The 17,500-nt window shown below is 40.1% G+C and overlaps 1 protein-coding gene across 1 annotated transcript in view; it reads left to right on the plus strand.

Annotated features, from left to right (window-relative positions):
* Window positions 1-5,948: 5,948 nt before the first annotated feature.
* The window catches only part of LOC138965315 (uncharacterized), an 11,857-nt gene continuing 305 nt past the window's right edge, over window positions 5,949-17,500 (plus strand). The window contains exons 1-5 of the mRNA XM_070337449.1: window positions 5,949-6,240; window positions 7,479-7,759; window positions 13,847-14,134; window positions 14,804-15,000; window positions 17,329-17,500. The exon at window positions 17,329-17,500 is cut by the window's right edge and continues 305 nt beyond it. Coding sequence (XP_070193550.1) covers window positions 6,140-6,240; window positions 7,479-7,759; window positions 13,847-14,134; window positions 14,804-15,000; window positions 17,329-17,500 — 1,039 coding nt within the window. The 5' untranslated portion in view covers window positions 5,949-6,139. The remainder of the gene's footprint in view (window positions 6,241-7,478; window positions 7,760-13,846; window positions 14,135-14,803; window positions 15,001-17,328) is intronic.

A 17,500-nucleotide genomic window follows, 5' to 3' on the forward strand; every position in this document is an offset into this window, starting at 1 on the left:
ACATATGGGGATTTCATACCCAGGAACTCTCATGTCAAATTTCATAAAGATCGGTCCAGTAGTTTAGTCTGAATCGCTCTACACACACACACACAGACAGACAGACACACACACACACACACACACACACACACACACACACACACACACACACACACACACATACACCACGACCCTCGTCTCGATTCCCCCCTCTACGTTAAAATATTTAGTCAAAACTTGACTAAATATAACAAGTCGCGTAAGGCAAAAATACAACATTTAGTCAAGTAGCTGTCGAACTCACAGAATGAAACTGAACGCAACGCAACGCAGCAAGACCGTATACTCGTAGCATCGTCACTCCACCGCCCGTGTGCCAGTGGAATTGACAAGAAGAGCGGGGTATTCGTTGCGCTGAGAAGGATAGCACGCTTTTCTGTACCTCTCTTCGTTTTAACTTTCTGAGCGTGTTTTTAATCCAAACATATCATATCTATATGTTTTTGGAATCAGGGACCGACAAGGAATAAGATGAAAGTGTTTTTAAATTGATTTCGAAAAAAAAATTTGATAATAATTTTTATATATTTAATTTTCAGAGCTTGTTTTTAATCCAAATATAACATATGTATATGTTTTTGGAATCAGAAAATGATGAGGAATAAGATGAACGTAAATTTGGATCGTTTTATAAAAAACATATGTATATGTTTTTGGAATCAGAAAATGATGAGGAATAAGATGAACGTAAATTTGGATCGTTTTATAAAAAACATTTTTTTTTTACAATTTTCAGATTTTTAATGACCAAAGTCATTAATTAATTTTTAAGCCACCAAGCTGAAATGCAATACCGAAGTCCGGGCTTCGTCGAAGATTACTTGACCAAAATTTCAACCAATTTGGTTGAAAAATGAGAGCGTGACAGTGCCGCCTCAACTTTCACGAAAAGCCGGATATGACGTCATCAAAGACATTTATCAAAAAAATGAAAAAAACGTATGAGGATTTCATACCCAGGAACTCTCATGTCAAATTTCATAAAGATCGGTCCAGTAGTTTAGTCTGAATCGCTCTACACACACACACAGACAGACACACAGACACACACACACACGCACGCACGCACGCACATACACCACGACCCTCGTCTCGATTCCCCCTCTACGTTAAAACATTTAGTCAAAACTTGACTAAATGTAAAAAGTGAAAAAATAAAGTAACGGCAGCTTTCATTTGTTCGTATGTGTTTGATTATTGCAGTGTCTTCATTTCTCGTTAAAAGTGCATTATAGAAATTGAAAAATGTAATTGAAAAGAACGGCAGCTTTTGTTCTGTTGTATTTTGTGACTATCGCTCTTTTGCTGCGAAATTGCAACAAAAGGTCGCCTTCTCACTCAAACGTAGTGAGGGGAGGAGGGGGGGGGGCTACAAACCAAACTCACTGATTACACACAAGCAGACCCTCCTGATACGTTTAGCAAACCAAGGTCTGGTACCTATGCATAGTTGAGACAGAATGCCTGTGAATGTGGTACGTCCCATAATGTGGGACTATGGGCATAAATGGGTTTCATCCTTTTTACATTTAGTCAAGTTTTGACTAAATGTTTTAACGTAGAGGGGGGAATCGAGACGAGGGTCGTGGTGTATGTGCGTGTGTGTGTGTGTGTGTCTGTCTCTGTGTGTGTGTAGAGCGATTCAGACTAAACTACTGGACCGATCTTTATGAAATTTGACAGAGTTCCTGGGTATGAAATCCCCGAACATTTTTTTCATTTTTTTGATAAATGTCTTTGATGACGTCATATCCGGCTTTTCGTGAAAGTTGAGGCGGCACTGTCACGCCCTCATTTTTCAACCAAATTGGTTGAAATTTTGGTCAAGTAATCTTCGACGAAGCCCGGACTTCGGTATTGCATTTCAGCTTGGTGGCTTAAAAATTAATTAATGACTTTGGTCATTAAAAATCTGAAAATTGTAAAAAAAAATAAAAATTTATAAAACGATCCAAATTTACGTTCATCTTATTCTCCATCATTTTCTGATTCCAAAAACATATAAATATGTTATGTTTGGATTAAAAACAAGCTCTGAAAATTAAATATATAAAAATTATTATCAAAATTAAATTGTCGAAATCAATTTAAAAACACTTTCATCTTATTCCTTGTCGGTTCCTGATTCCAAAAACATATCGATATGATATGTTTGGATTAAAAACACGCTCAGAAAGTTAAAACAAAGAGAGGTACAGAAAAGCGTGCTATCTTTCTTAGCGCAACTACTACCCCGCTCTTCTTGTCAATTTCACTGCCTTTGCCATGAGCGGTGGACTGACGATGCTACGAGTATACGGTCTTGCTGAAAAATGGCATTGCCTTCAGTTTCATTCTGTGAGTTCGACAGCTACTTGACTAAATGTTGTATTTTCGCCTTACGCGACTTGTTACATTTAGTCAAGTTTTGACTAAATGTTTTAACGTAGAGGGGGGAATCGAGACGAGGGTCGTGGTGTATGTGCGTGTGTGTGTGTGTGTGTGTCTGTCTGTGTGTGTGTGTGTAGAGCGATTCAGACTAAACTACTCGACCGATCTTTATGAAATTTGACATGAGAGTTCCTGGGTATGATATCCCCATACGTTTGTTTCATTTTTTTGATAAATGTCTCTGATGACGTCATATCCGGCATTTCGTGAAAGTTGAGGCGGCACTGTCACGCCCTCATTTTTCAACCAAATTGGTTGAAATTTTGGTCAAGTAATGTTCGACAAAGCCCGGACTTCGGTATTGCATTTCAGCTTGGTGGCTTAAAAATTAATTAATAACTTTGGTCATTAAAAATCTAAAAATTTTAAACAAAAATAAAAATTTATAAAGCGATCCAAATTTACGTTCATCTTATTCTCCATCATTCTCTGATTCCAAAAACATATAAATATGTTATATTTGGATTAAAAACAAGCTCTGAAAATTAAATATATAAAAATTATTATCAAAATTAAATTGTCGAAATCAATTTAAAAACACTTTCATCTTATTCCTCGTCGGTTCCTGATTCCAAAAACATATAGATATGATATGTTTGGATTAAAAACACGCTCAGAAAGTTAAAACAAAGAGAGGTACAGAAAAGCGTGCTATCCTTCTTAGCGCAACTACTACCCCGCTCTTCTTGTCAATTTCACTGCCTTTGCCATGAGCGGTGGACTGACGATGCTACGAGTATACGGTCTTGCTGAAAAATGGCATTGCGTTCAGTTTCATTCTGTGAGTTCGAGAAGCTACTTGACTAAATGTTGTATTTTCGCCTTACGCGACTTGTTACATTTAGTCAAGTTATGACTAAAATAATGTTTTAACATCGAGGGGGGAATCGAGACGAGGGTCGTGGTGTATGTGTGTGTGTGTGTGCGTGCGTGTAGAGCGATTCAGACCAAACTACTGGACCGATCTTTATGAAATTTGACATGAGAGTTCCTGGGTATGATATCCCCGTATATTTTTTTCATTTTTTTGATAAATGTCTTTGGTGACGTCATATCCGGCTTTTTATAAAAGTTGAGGGGGCACTGTCACGCCCTCATTTTTTAACCAAATTGGTTGAAATTTTGGTCAAGTAATGTTCGACGAAGCCCGGACTTCGGTATTGCATTTCAGCTTGGTGGCTTAAAATTTAATTAATGACTTTGGTCATTAAAAATCTGAAAATTGTAAAAAAAAATTTTTTTTATAAAACTATCCAAATTTACGTTCATCTTATTCTTCATCATTTTCTGATTCCAAAAACATATACATATGTTATATTTGGATTAAAAACAAGCTCTGAAAATTAAATATATAAAAATTATTATCAAAATTTTTTTTCGAAATCAATTTGAAAACACTTTCATCTTATTCCTTGTCGGTTCCTGATTCCAAAAACATATAGATATGATATGTTTGGATTAAAAACACGCTCAGAAAGTTAAAACGAAGAGAGGTACAGAAAAGCGTGCTATCCTTCTCAGCGCAAGTACTACCCCGCTCTTCTTGTCAATTTCACTGCCTTCGCCATGAGCGGTGGACTGACGATGCTACGGTCTTGCTGAAACATTGCATTGCGTTCAGTTTCATTCTGTGAGTTCGACAGCTACTTGACTAAATGTTGTATTTTCGCCTTACGCGACTTGTTTTTCTTTATTCAGTGTCACGGAAGTAAGTGGTCCCTATTTTTGTTTGCTTGCATGTTTATTTATTTGTTTGTTTGTTTTTACTGCATCGGTTCTTCCATCTAAACCTTCAAGCCGAACGCCGGAGCAGAAAAGAAAAGTGGTTGCAGCTTATGAGAGCTCTTTCAAAGTGGCCTGCGCCTTGGATAAAGGTTTAAGCCCAGTTTACACCTTGCTGTAGCGATCGGACACGCCACATGCCTCCCTGTTTTGCAAACATTGTCTGTCCCTTCTCAGCTCTGTTCCCTTCTTCTCCGGATCGGTTTACACCACTGTAAGCTGATTACGTTGAACGGTCTATTACTGCATTGAGCGCCTTTGCTCTCTGTCTCCTTTTCCTCGTTACAGCGAGAGCGCAAAACTTGTCATGGACATCATAATCCGCTTTGATGCTGTTTAAAGATACATCACTTTAGACGCCATTTTGGAGAAATATGACATGAACAATTTAAACTTCAGGAGTCCAAGGAACATTGGGTGTGCTCTAATTCAGACAAGCTTGCCATGAAAAATTCGAGAATATTCCGCAATTGTACTATTTTTTTTTGAATAAATATAAAATTTAAGGGAACAGTTTTTACACAATTTTTCTACATCAGAGTCTTATTCTGTCCGTCGATTTATTTTTTAAGTGCCGGCACTTTTGTGCATGGAAAACTACAGTTTTCATAGATAACCCAGCGTTTAAAGGCACACACAGCCTCCCGTAAACCATCCGTTTATGGTCACAGACACTGTCAGGCTTTTACACACAGTACAAACATTCTTTCGTTTAAACACTCACTGCTTGAGAACATCCTAGGTGCCCTCTGTAAAGAGCGAGCATTTTTCAAAGAATTTATCTTTGCGCTGCCAGCCGGATTGTCGGTATCACAATCGGACGCCTCGTTTTGGAGCTAGAACTAGACTTTTAAAATCTAAATAATAAATTGACAGCTTTTAACACAAACATTCTTAAATCATAAAAGATTTCTTTTTTCATCAAGAAGAGATCAGTACAACTCGAGGTTTGAAAGTTTTTTAAAAAAAAAGGGAGGCCGGTAGCTGCAAGTCACTTTCTGCATAATTTGTATCGCTTGCGTCTTTGAAGCTTTCCGCCGCCGATAAGGATAGGTTCGTGGGACTCGCAGTCGTTTGTTGCATTTTAGATTCAGAGGTACACAATTACGTGCTATTGCAGATACAGCAAGTCGCATTGAAATCACAAACTGACGACGAACTTGTGAAAAAAAGGACAGTGTGTGCCACGGGTCCACGATGGCTCAAGGGTAAAATAAACCACGAAATCTGGTGTGTGGTTTACGCAAGTTAAATAGCCATTCAAACGAACTGTGTCATGTAATAATGTTAAATGCTATTGTAAGTGTGTTCCATAAGGTTAGAACTGCGTTTTTCGTGAGAAGATTTAAATAGTTCTGTAAACTGCCATTTGAGGCAGACTGGGCCTTTAACATTTATATGATTGAAGGTTCAAACACTTATTTTTAGGCTTTTATGGTGTGTGGTGACATCACTACAAAACCACAAACCGAACTGTGCAGCGATTTTTTTTAAAACTTTTTTTTTCAGGCAGGGAGTTTCCATTTAAAGCCGTTGGAGCCTTGTCGCTACATTTTTCTCGTAACAGCGAGAGCGCAACACTTGCCACGCGCCCTTGTTACGCTATAATCCCTTTGTTTTGAGGACGTTGGACTTGCTCTAGTTACGGTTTAATCTGCTTGTTTTGATGCCGTCTAAAGTAGTTGTCGCCTCGGAGGTATAGCATTTGGACAAGAGTTTGCGGTTGACAGAGTCTGCGCACAGTATTGTGGTCGAACGAGCAATTTGTTTCTGCTGGTCTGCAAATGTGCACAGTGTTTGTTGCTCCGCTAACCGAAGAAAGAGAGCGAAGACCGGAGCTGCTGTCATCAACTGGTTGAAACAGACAGTGCTGAACTGGGAGTGAATGCTTCCACAAACAGTACAAGTGTCATTACAAAGAAGAGCTGATTTGAAGAACAACTTACGTGCAACGAGTGGAAGATTCAGAGGGGCTGAATTCTCCAGGTAAGGTCGTTGGAGAATCCTTCACAGGGTTTTTTTCTACAAAATTCAGGGCATTCAAAATCCTGACTGTTTTATTCGAAGGGGTAAAAGAGCAAAATGAGTTTTAAAGCAAAAGTGCCAAGGAATCCGAAAGACATTGATTCAACAAAATATTGATAGACAGGTATGCACGGCATAATGTCATTCAAAAACTGTTGAAATCGAGTGGCAATTATCTTGACAGAAAAAAACTCACTTATAGGCCTAAAACTGCTGAATTTAAAAGTAAGCTTAACACTATTCAACATATTGAGCTCGACATTTAAATCTCAACGAACACTATACAAAAGTCTTGAATTCAAAAGATTGTTGCTGAATAGAATAAAGTAAATTCAGATTTATTTTAAATTAAAAAATCCAGATGTGCTGGATTTCACACGTAAACTGAAAAGATTTTTTTTTAATTCAAAAGGTTAGGCCAGCATAACAGAACCCAAAACTGTCAAACATGCTTATTATATATTTTATCCATACATTTTTGAATAAAACACGTTTTAAACCAAACGGGCATTAAACTGTTAAACATGATACATGCAACAGATTAGCCGAACACACACTCGTTCGAAAAATGTTGATAATAGAACTGTTGGCTTCTTTAAAAAGCATATGACCCAATTTTAAAGGTTTTTTGTGTTACTTCTATGGATAATGACATTCCTGCGTTGTTTACTGCTTCTTGTTCTTTGTTTTTGTCGTGTACGAAAATCCCCCATCTTACCGTAATTAGGTTAAGAAGTTTAATCAAGGGCTTAACTAAATCGTTTAGATGCTTAGTGTTGTTGTCTTTGTTGTTTTTGTTTCTACAGAGGATTGATGCTATTGTACTTAGTGCGCATAGTTTTTCACCTTGGCGAACAGAAATTAGCACCTTGCGTTTTGGACAAATAACTTTCAATAAGCAAATTTTTCAAAATGTTGCTACATAAAAGTCTGCATATCATAACGGGGGTAAAATACATAGCATTGTCGTGCTTTATTCATAATTATTTTTGTGTATCTGAAATAATCATGTCGAAATTAAAACAAGTGTAATTTTACGGTGTTTTCTCCCACAAAACTCTTCTTTTTATTTCTTCAATAGAAAAACAGCAAACATGGCAACGCATTTCTACCAAAAAACGTCAATATGTTTCATTCTGACATGATTTCTTACGTGAGCCTTGATGGATTCGCCTCTTGTCTTTGCATGTCTCCAACAGAAAACCAGCAAATATGGCGTCACACATCTACCAAGAGATCTTAGCGATCTTCGGTCTGGCAGTTCTATTCTGTTCCACGGTGACAGCAGACCACTTCCAACCGGTTTGTCGATCTCAGGTTGGCTTTCTTCGTCATCCGCAAAACTGCAGTCTCTACTTCATGTGTATCCGAGGGGTACCCTCGCCCCCTCTCTCCTGTCCACCGGGCTTTGTGTTCAGCATTCGCTACAGCGTCTGTCTGCCTGTGGACACCTTGTTCAATGACTGCTACGTCTCTCGAAGTAAGTAGTACTTTGCTCACATTGTGTGACCCTCCACCAAGGAATGAGTCGCATGTCACCTTTGCATGATTTTTATATTTTTACATTTTCTTAAAGAGATTTTGAAACTCTATCCAGTCGTGAAAACCGTTTTAGAATAGAGCGAAAACTTTTCGGGTTATAAGCCTGTGACTAAGGTGATCCTCATACTGATACCTTACACCCCCCGGACATATATAAGGCCTAGCGCAGAACCCTGCGATGTGACATCCGACTCATTCCGGGGTGGAGGGTCACATATATAGCTGTCGAGCCGAATTCACGTAATTGCCGATTCCTCGAAATGGGCAACATTTTTGCCCATTTCGCGGAATCGGCAAAACGCTGCCCATTTCGCAAAATCGGCACGACATAGCCATTTCTACGACTTTGGACTCTGTTGACAGAATTAAGCCTTTGATTTGAGGCACGCGGGGTCAAATTTGGAGCAAAATGTTAACACATTATACTGGGCTCACTGACTCCCACTTCAAACTGAATTTTTTAAAGTTCAAGAAATTATCAGTGACAGCACATCATAAAACAGATTTAAATCACGAAAAAGAGTCTTGGGATGCATATAACAATAGTTGTGACCACAGTGACTGTTTTCGCAGAAATGGCCATATATATATATATATATACAAGAACAAGAGACTGCGGGTGAAAAGAACTATAGAACAAGAGAACAATAAAAATGTACTCACCAGAAACATGGACAATCAAACATTGACCGATTTCGACCCAGGGTACATGTTGTTATGTTTGATTGTCCATGTTTCTGGTGAGACCCAGGGTACATGTTGTTATGTTTGATTGTCCATGTTTCTGGTGAGACCCAGGGTACATGTTGTTATGTTTGATTGTCCATGTTTCTGGTGAGACCCAGGGTACATGTTGTTATGTTTGATTGTCCATGTTTCTGGTGAGACCCAGGGTACATGTTGTTATGTTTGATTGTCCATGTTTCTGGTGAGACCCAGGGTACATGTTGTTATGTTTGATTGTCCATGTTTCTGGTGAGACCCAGGGTACATGTTGTTATGTTTGATTGTCCATGTTTCTGGTGAGACCCAGGGTACATGTTGTTATGTTTGATTGTCCATGTTTCTGGTGAGACCCAGGGTACATGTTGTTATGTTTGATTGTCCATGTTTCTGGTGAGACCCAGGGTACATGTTGTTATGTTTGATTGTCCATGTTTCTGGTGAGACCCAGGGTACATGTTGTTATGTTTGATTGTCCATGTTTCTGGTGAGACCCAGGGTACATGTTGTTATGTTTGATTGTCCATGTTTCTCGTGAGTACATGTTCTTATGTTTGATTGTCCATGTTTCTCGTGAGTACATGTTCTTATGTTTGATTGTCCATGTTTCTCGTGAGTACATGTTCTTATGTTTGATTGTCCATGTTTCTGGTGAGACCCAGGGTACATGTTGTTATGTTTGATTGTCCATGTTTCTGGTGAGACCCAGGGTACATGTTGTTATGTTTGATTGTCCATGTTTCTGGTGAGACCCAGGGTACATGTTGTTATGTTTGATTGTCCATGTTTCTGGTGAGACCTTGTCCATGTTTCTGGTGAGACCCAGGGTACATGTTGTTATGTTTGATTGTCCATGTTTCTGGTGAGACCCAGGGTACATGTTGTTATGTTTGATTGTCCATGTTTCTGGTGAGACCCAGGGTACATGTTGTTATGTTTGATTGTCCATGTCTCTGGTGAGTATATTTTCATTGTTATCTTATTCTTTGCTAAGATAATCAGGGAGCAAATACAGTAACGATAAGCTATTCAGACAGTTAGTATAATTATGCTCAGATATTAAGGAAGCAAGTGTAAAGTTACGATAAGATACTCAGTTAAGCATGATTATGCTCAGTTATTCAGATAGCAAGTAAAGTTTAGATAATCTCTCAAAGTAAGTAGCACATTGCTCAGATACTCAACAAGCACGTATGAACTTTGCTCAGATACTTAGCAAATAGAGGAAAGAATTTTGAAAAACTCACCATGGACCATCCACAACACATGTTGGAAAAGATTCATTGATGATGTGGCGATGCTGTGGTTTCACGGAGAAGAACAACTGAACCTGTTTCTGAAGTGGATTAACACGCTGCACCCATCCATAAAGTTCACAGCCAACTACGGTGCACGCAACATCCCATACCTGGACGTGAACCTCAGCATCGCCGACAACTCCATCGTCACCGATCTTCACACCAAACCCACAGATGCCAACATGTGTCTGCCATTCAATAGCTGCCATCCAAGACATTGTACAAGGTCCATCCCCTACAGCCAGTGCCTGCGGATCAGACGAATCTGCTCTTCCGAAGAAAATTTCCAAAAGAGATCACAAGAACTGAAAGAAAAGCTCTCAAAAAGAGGCTATCCGAAGCCTTTATTGGAAGAAGCCATCAAAAAAGTAGCAGCGATACCCAGAAAAAACACACTAAACTACAAAGAACGACAACAGACAGACCGTGTGCCCATCATCATTACCCACAACCCTGCAAACCCACCTCTGTCCCAGTGGCTCAAAGACTATTTGCCCATCCTACACTCAAGCAGCAGAATGCAAAAAGCAGTCCCCCAGCCGCCAATAGTAGGTGAACGTAACTGTAGAAATCTCAGGCGTATTCTAATGCCCAGCAAAATGCCATCAAAACAGCAGAACCAGCAACAACCCGATGATCACCAGCACCAGCAACAACAACCTGGTGACCTACAACAGCAGCAGCAGCAACATGACGATCCACAGCAGAAGCAACATGAGGATCCACAGCAGCAGCAGCAACAAGAACCTAATTACCAACATCAACAAGAACCTGATGAACAACAGCAGCAGCAGCAAGAACCTGATGACCAACAGCAGCAGCAACAAGACTCTGATGAGCAACAGCAGCAGCAACAGAAACCTGATGACCAACAGCAGCAGCAACAAGAACCTGATGACCAACAGCAGCAGCAGAGACATGAAGATCAACCGCAGCAGTGTGGTGTGTCTTCGTCTTTTGTGGGTGCTCCTTGCGTGGGGCGCGCCTCTTCACAATGCACTAGTAGCAACAATGGTGTTCACCAGAAGCCCTTTCACCAGCAAAATGGATGCTATAGGTGCAGTGGGAGGAGGTGTGTGCTGTGCGGGGGGCACTTGCAGGAGACGAGGACATTCCACAGTGTTGTTAATAGAGGTACACGCAATATCAGAACTTTCATGTCCTGTGACGCAACCAACTTGGTTTACCTAATTGACTGTGGCAAATGCAAAAAATGTCAGTATGTCGGCGAAACTGGACAGACACTTAAAAAACGTTTCTATGGCCACAGGCACAACATCAAACACTACAAAGATCATGCAGGACACACGGACAGTACATCAAAATATACACGAGAAGATACAATGGTCGCTAAACATTTTAATCTCCCTGGACATACACTAGCAGACATGCAATGCACAGCCATAGAAAAAATCCATGCAGAAGACATTGCTTTGAGAAAAAGAAGAGAAAGGTTCTGGAGACATCAGCTGCAGACCAATTTCCCTGACGGACTTAATGTGTTTGACTAATTGACTGTTGCTACCCTCTGTATTTGTTATTACGAGGCTGTTCGCGGATATAATGTTTGGATATTTTTCTATAATTATCCCTTTGTTGTTCGCAGCAGAGTACACAACGTCTTTTGACGCTATCAACAAGATAAACAGTGTCCTATGGCTATAAACTTATCAGCCTTGTAACATGTTAGCTCCCTGGATCGCATTCAACACCTGGAAGTATGTGTGTGTGTGCGTGTGGGAGTGAGTGTGCTCAAGTGTATGTGCTTGCAAACATATGACGTTTTACCTTTACTGCTTACTTTAGAGAGAGAGAGAGAGAGAGAGAGAGAGAGAGAGAGAGAGAGAGAGAGAGAGAGAGAGAGAGAGAGAGAGAGAACAATAGCAAATTTGCACGTGTTTTATCTATTTTTAGAATGACGTCATTTGTATTCTTACGTAATTTCCTTTCTGTTTTTACGTCATCGTTTGTTTTGATTCCATTACATGATTACTGATGAAGGAGTTTTCACTCCGAAATATTTATTTCATTTTGGTGTTTGGGTGTTATTTTTTATTCTTATACTTAGCGAGTTAGTATGATTGTGCTCAGATATTCAAGTAGCAAGTACATTTACGATAAAGTACTCAGGGTCAAGTATGATTATGCTCAGATATTCAAGTAGCAAGTATAGTTACGATAAACTAGCCAGGGAGTTAGTATAGGCTCAGGTACTCAGATCAAGCAAGTATAGTTATGGTGAAACAATCAATGACCTCTATAAAAGTAAGTATAATTATGCTCAAATAATCACCTCTTTCAACGAAAGTATAATTTGGCTCATGACAGGGCTCCCCACAGTGCGCGTCCCTGCGTCCTATACGCACTAGAAGCCGAAAACACGTACTGAAAATGTATGGAGGGGGTCCCGGGACGCACTAAACTTTAAAAGAGCGGGTCCTGGGACGCTCTACATTTTTTTTATCGTGCGTACCGTAATTACTTTTTCAGGATGCAATCGTAAGCTATTGTACACAGCACACTATGCGAGACCACAATGTTTTATAAGTACATCGGGACTTTTGGTTTTTGGAGCCTTGGGACCCTCTAAAATTGTGCAGTGTGGGTTCATGGACCCTCTAAAAATTGAAAGTGGGGGTCCCGGTGTAACACGAAATTTTTACTCCCCATTTTTTTTACTTCCAGTAAAAATCTCGTTTGCAAAAATGGGATGCGGGCGAAGGGATAATGCCAATAAGTGATCTCGCGCACACGAATGTCGCGCTACCCTCCTTCCACCCCTTCCACCACCAAGACTAACAGGGGACAAGGGAGTACAAATTTCGTACACCTGGCATGGGAAGTTAAATTGCTCGTGTTGGGGTGAAGCAATTTATTCGTTATTTATTCGTCAGGGGAGTAACATTTGTGTACGAAATGTTTACTCGGAACTCACCTGTCTTGGGGAGTAATTTTCTCGTGCAATGGGGGAGTGCTTTTTTCGTAAAGGGAGTAACTTTTTCGTACGAAATGTTTACTCCGGAGTAAAAATCTCGTGGGAGTAATTTTCTCGTGTTACACCGGGACCCCATAGGAGGGGCGTCCGTGGGGAGCCCTGGAGGCTCAGACACTCTGTGATCGCTCTCAAAGTAAGCATAACTGTGCTCAAATATTTAGGGAGTTTGTATGATTATACTCAGATACACACACAGCGAACTCATTATACGTAAGAGTAATTATGCTGAACACATAATACTCACTGACCTCTCTCAAAGTATAGTTGTGCTTAAACACTCAGGGAGTAAGTATAAGGCTGCTCAAATACTTCGTTACCTCTCTCAATGTAAGTATAAGACTGCTCAAATACCTAGTAACCTCTCTCAATGCAAGTATAAGACTGCTCAAATACTTAATAACCTCTCTCAATGTAAGTATAAGACTGCTCAAATACTTAGTAACCTCTCTCAATGTAAGTATAAGACTGCTCAAATACTTAGTAACCTCTCGCAATATAAGTATAAGGCTGCTCAAATAATCAGGGAGTAATTATGATGATGTTCAATACTCAATGAACTTCGTTTAAAGTCATGTTTTAATAGCGATCTAGCTGTCTGAAAGTAAATATCAAAACGTATGTCCAGATACTCAGTAAGTTCTCTCGAAGTATGTATGCAATAATGCTCAGATACTCAGTATATCAGCTCTCACAAAGTATATGATTATGCTCAGATAGTCAGTGATCTCTTGGGTATTTGATTATGCTCAAATACTCAGTATAGATACAGGCTATTTTAAACTAAGTACGGTGTGTGATTTTGCTCAGATATTCAGTAAGCTCTCCAATATGCAAGTATGATTATGCTTAGGTACTGTGTAAGGTCTTTGAGAGTATAAATATTATCATGCAAATACTCAGACATTTTTTCGAATGTTTATGCGTAAACTACTCATCAAGTACGACTTGCCCAAAGTAAAAAAAAAATCCCATTCAACATTTTTTTTGTTTTTTGTTGTTGTAACTTCAGCCACAAAATCATCGCCTCCAACAACAACAACAACAACAACAACAACGTCAACACCAACGCTGTCAGTAGAAGAACGATGCCAGATGGACAGAACGGCTGTGTTCCCCCACCCTGGCCAGTGTCAGCTGTTTTACAACTGTTCTAACGACGCTCAACCCGACTGGCCATCTTTTTTCGACAGATACTTGGATGAGTGTGAATACCCGCTTCTTTTCAACGCCGTGACGTCACGCTGTGAGGACTTTCATGACGTCACGTGTGGCGACCGCGTGGAACATGTTAACAGATGTGAGGATGATGTCAGTCTGTCTGTGTGTCTGTCCGCTTGTCTGTCTGTCTGTCTGTCTGTCTGTCTGTCTGTCTGTCTGTCTTTGTCTCTCTATGTACATCTGTATGTAAGTCTATATGTTGCACAAGAGAGGTAGAAAGCTAAAAATGTAACAATAAGTAAGTTCTTTCAACTCGTCAATAGTCCACCATGAAGTTATGTCCCTACAATTACAGTTTACGGACTTAATCAAATTTCAATGTAAAAACTATCATTAGGCATCATGATTTTGCCTCAGTTTCAACGGTTCTCTCCGTCTGCAAAGTTTTGTAACTGGAAACAGCTTTCTTGAAATCGGGACACTTTTAATTTCTTTTTCTATCAATGTTTCTGAGAAAAGTATGGTATCATTTTTTGTCAAAACATATTATGAGCAAATCTAGCCGTTCTAAAAATATGACTCATTCAGCTAAGGCACTGCTGCTCATTCAGTTTCTACTCTACGCATCATAAAAAACCTAGGCAGATGCTTTTGTGTGCATATCTTTGCGATGAGACCGTTTATGGTAAACCCAGTAAAATGTCTGGAAAGGCCATCCAATCTTCAACCATATTCAATAATTGGATTGCTTTTGCATAAGGCCGTGTGTGTACACTAGTACCTACAACACAGACAACTTGTGTTACAGGTAGCTACCTCCGCTCCAAGTGTGTAACCTCGCACTGCGTTCCCTGCTGGGTTCGATTTGCCACATGCTCCGATCTGCCGGACGGGATGAACGTCTTCGTTGGCAGGGAATGGACGCCGTACTACGCCATTTGTAAAGACAACAGAAGCCTTGGCTTTGACGTCTGCCCTTTCAACGATACCTTGAAAATCCCTGAGGTAAGAACTCAGAAGTCAGCAGGGGCGGATCAGGGGGTAATGGAGGGGGGTGGGGGGTGGTCCAAATTGTGACCGGGGTCTAGGGGCCGCCCAGGCCCCGATGAGGTCCAGGAACAAAGCCCAGGTCAGGGGGCTGAAGATAATGTAACTTTATGAGGCGCATTGTAGGCCTCACCTGGAAGATAACAAGTTAATCACACCGCGCCAAGTAACGCCAAGAGACAGAACTTTTTCTCTTTTTTTTTGGGGGGGGGGAGTCTTTATAAATACGTTCCATACGTTGAATCACGTTCTGTATACTGTCAAATCATGTCAAATCATGTCAAATCATGTCAAATCATGTTAAATCATGTCAAATCATGTCAAATCATGTTAAATCATGTCAAATCATGTCAAATCATGTCAAATCATGTCAAATCATGTTAAATCATGTCAAATCATGTCAAATCATGTCAAATCATGTCAAATCATGTTAAATCATGTCAAATCATGTCAAATCATGTCAAATCATGTTAAATCCATGTTATTTCGAAATTCGTAATTCCGGTTTTCTTCTCATTGTCAAAATCGATTGTCGACCGAAACAAAATCTCAGCGGCGATTTGACGATTGTCACGTGTCACGAGAACGGTAGACACGGAGATGACAATGATAATCAATCCTTCCCGCGATGACTATACAGAAAAAATAGGACAATACATTCGTTACCATTACAGTGACTGAGTACGTAAGTCTGCGGGGTCAAGCGGAGGACACAGTGATTACAGAGTCATCGTTGAGAGTACTAAAACCTGGCTAGGCGAAACACGTAAACCGAGACAACTCGAGCTGGTCTCGGCGAAGCATACCAACATAAGACCTGATTTGCTAAACCCGAATTTCTTTAACTCTGAGCACATTTTCATAGTAAACATATCATATCTATTAATGGAAGGGCGCTGGTTCTGTGCGAGGCTTAGTTTTCGAGATAGGTGTGACTGACGAAGAACAGGACGTCACATTCCAAGTAAGCACGACTATGTTGCAGGTGGAAGCCGCTGAGATTGCATTTTTTTCGGGAGGTTTCCGCAAAAATAGATATTACACGATTTGCGCGAAACAGTTGAGAAGCAGACGATCTCTGAGATCTCTGTTCGTCTCGTGATAACGTTATTTTGTATGATAACGATTCACTTGCAAACTAAAGTATGCAATTTGGTGTGTCAGTGGTAAAAGTGGTAAAAGTAAATAGAAATGTGTGATACAGACAAAGCAAACAAATGAACGTGTTTTTCTCGTGAAAATGTTGCGTTGTGCGGGTGTTTGGGTGGCCACGTGATGTACACAAAGCAAAGTGCGGGACGGACTCTGCTCTGTGCTGTAACACTGGCAAGTTCAAAACACGAGAAAAACGATTTCGTTATGCGGGCAGCCACGGTGGATGTATGTATTTTTCAAATGGTTGTAAAATAAGTCTTGTCTTTATCACCGTACTCAGGCCCATTCTGATCATCATCGCTCCACGGCTATCGCCAGTTATCTCTCTGACCGGACGCTAAAGTCCTACGCGAATCTATCAAAACAAGAATACAGAGTTATCTCCCATATGTTGTTCACGAGCAGTGTTGGCAAGACGAAAGTGATTGCAGATTGGCCGACTTCGACAGTGATCTCCGTTCTGTTCTTCACAGTTATGATAAAGACATCGTTCTAAGGTCAAAACAAGTCGAAATTTTCGGACTGCTGCCGGAAGGAGACCGTAATGTATATGTATGGTTGCATCACTGTCAAAAAATCGTCTGCTCCAGCGAGCGCGGAAACCAAACGGTTGATTATCACGTGACACTTTTGCCATATTTAGAGTTGTTTGCACAGTAAATACAGCCGCAAAAAATAGCTCGCTTGAAACTGTCTTACATATCAATTCCTTTGTTATTTAAAAAATACACAACACCATGAAAAATCATTATCGACGATCGCGAATCTGCTTACATCCATAACACATTACGAAAAGATATAAATATGTAAAAAAAAAATAAAAAAATTTTTTAAATCGATTTCCTCGCCAGACAAGGAAAACCAAGGCATCCTGTCAGGGATAGAATGAGCCGAACTCATTTTGACCTGAGTTCAGGATGACTCAGCTCAGGTCCTGTTCTTTTTTTTCGTCACACCTAAAACCGTTATTTCTTGTGAGCGACGCAGCATTATATATACTTTTGTCAAAACTTGACTCAAATTTAATGTAAAAAGGTGACATTTTCAAAGTGACAAATAAAAGAAAAAAAGATTCAAATCAATGAACAGACGATAATTCCTCTGGTAATATCATGTTCTTTTCCGTTTCAGTTTTTCTCCCCTGATCAAGGGGAGTGCGTCAGCCTGTACGAGGTTCCCCGAGAGCACAGCGGATACCAGTTGGACTGCAGCACGCGCGATGACGGCCTTTACCTTGATGACGTCACTTCCAGGCCTGACCTCTATTACCGGTGTCATGGCGGACATCTCACAGAGATTAATG

Source organism: Littorina saxatilis, linkage group LG4 (assembly GCF_037325665.1).
Source record: "Littorina saxatilis isolate snail1 linkage group LG4, US_GU_Lsax_2.0, whole genome shotgun sequence".
Lineage (NCBI taxonomy): Eukaryota > Metazoa > Mollusca > Gastropoda > Littorinimorpha > Littorinidae > Littorina > Littorina saxatilis.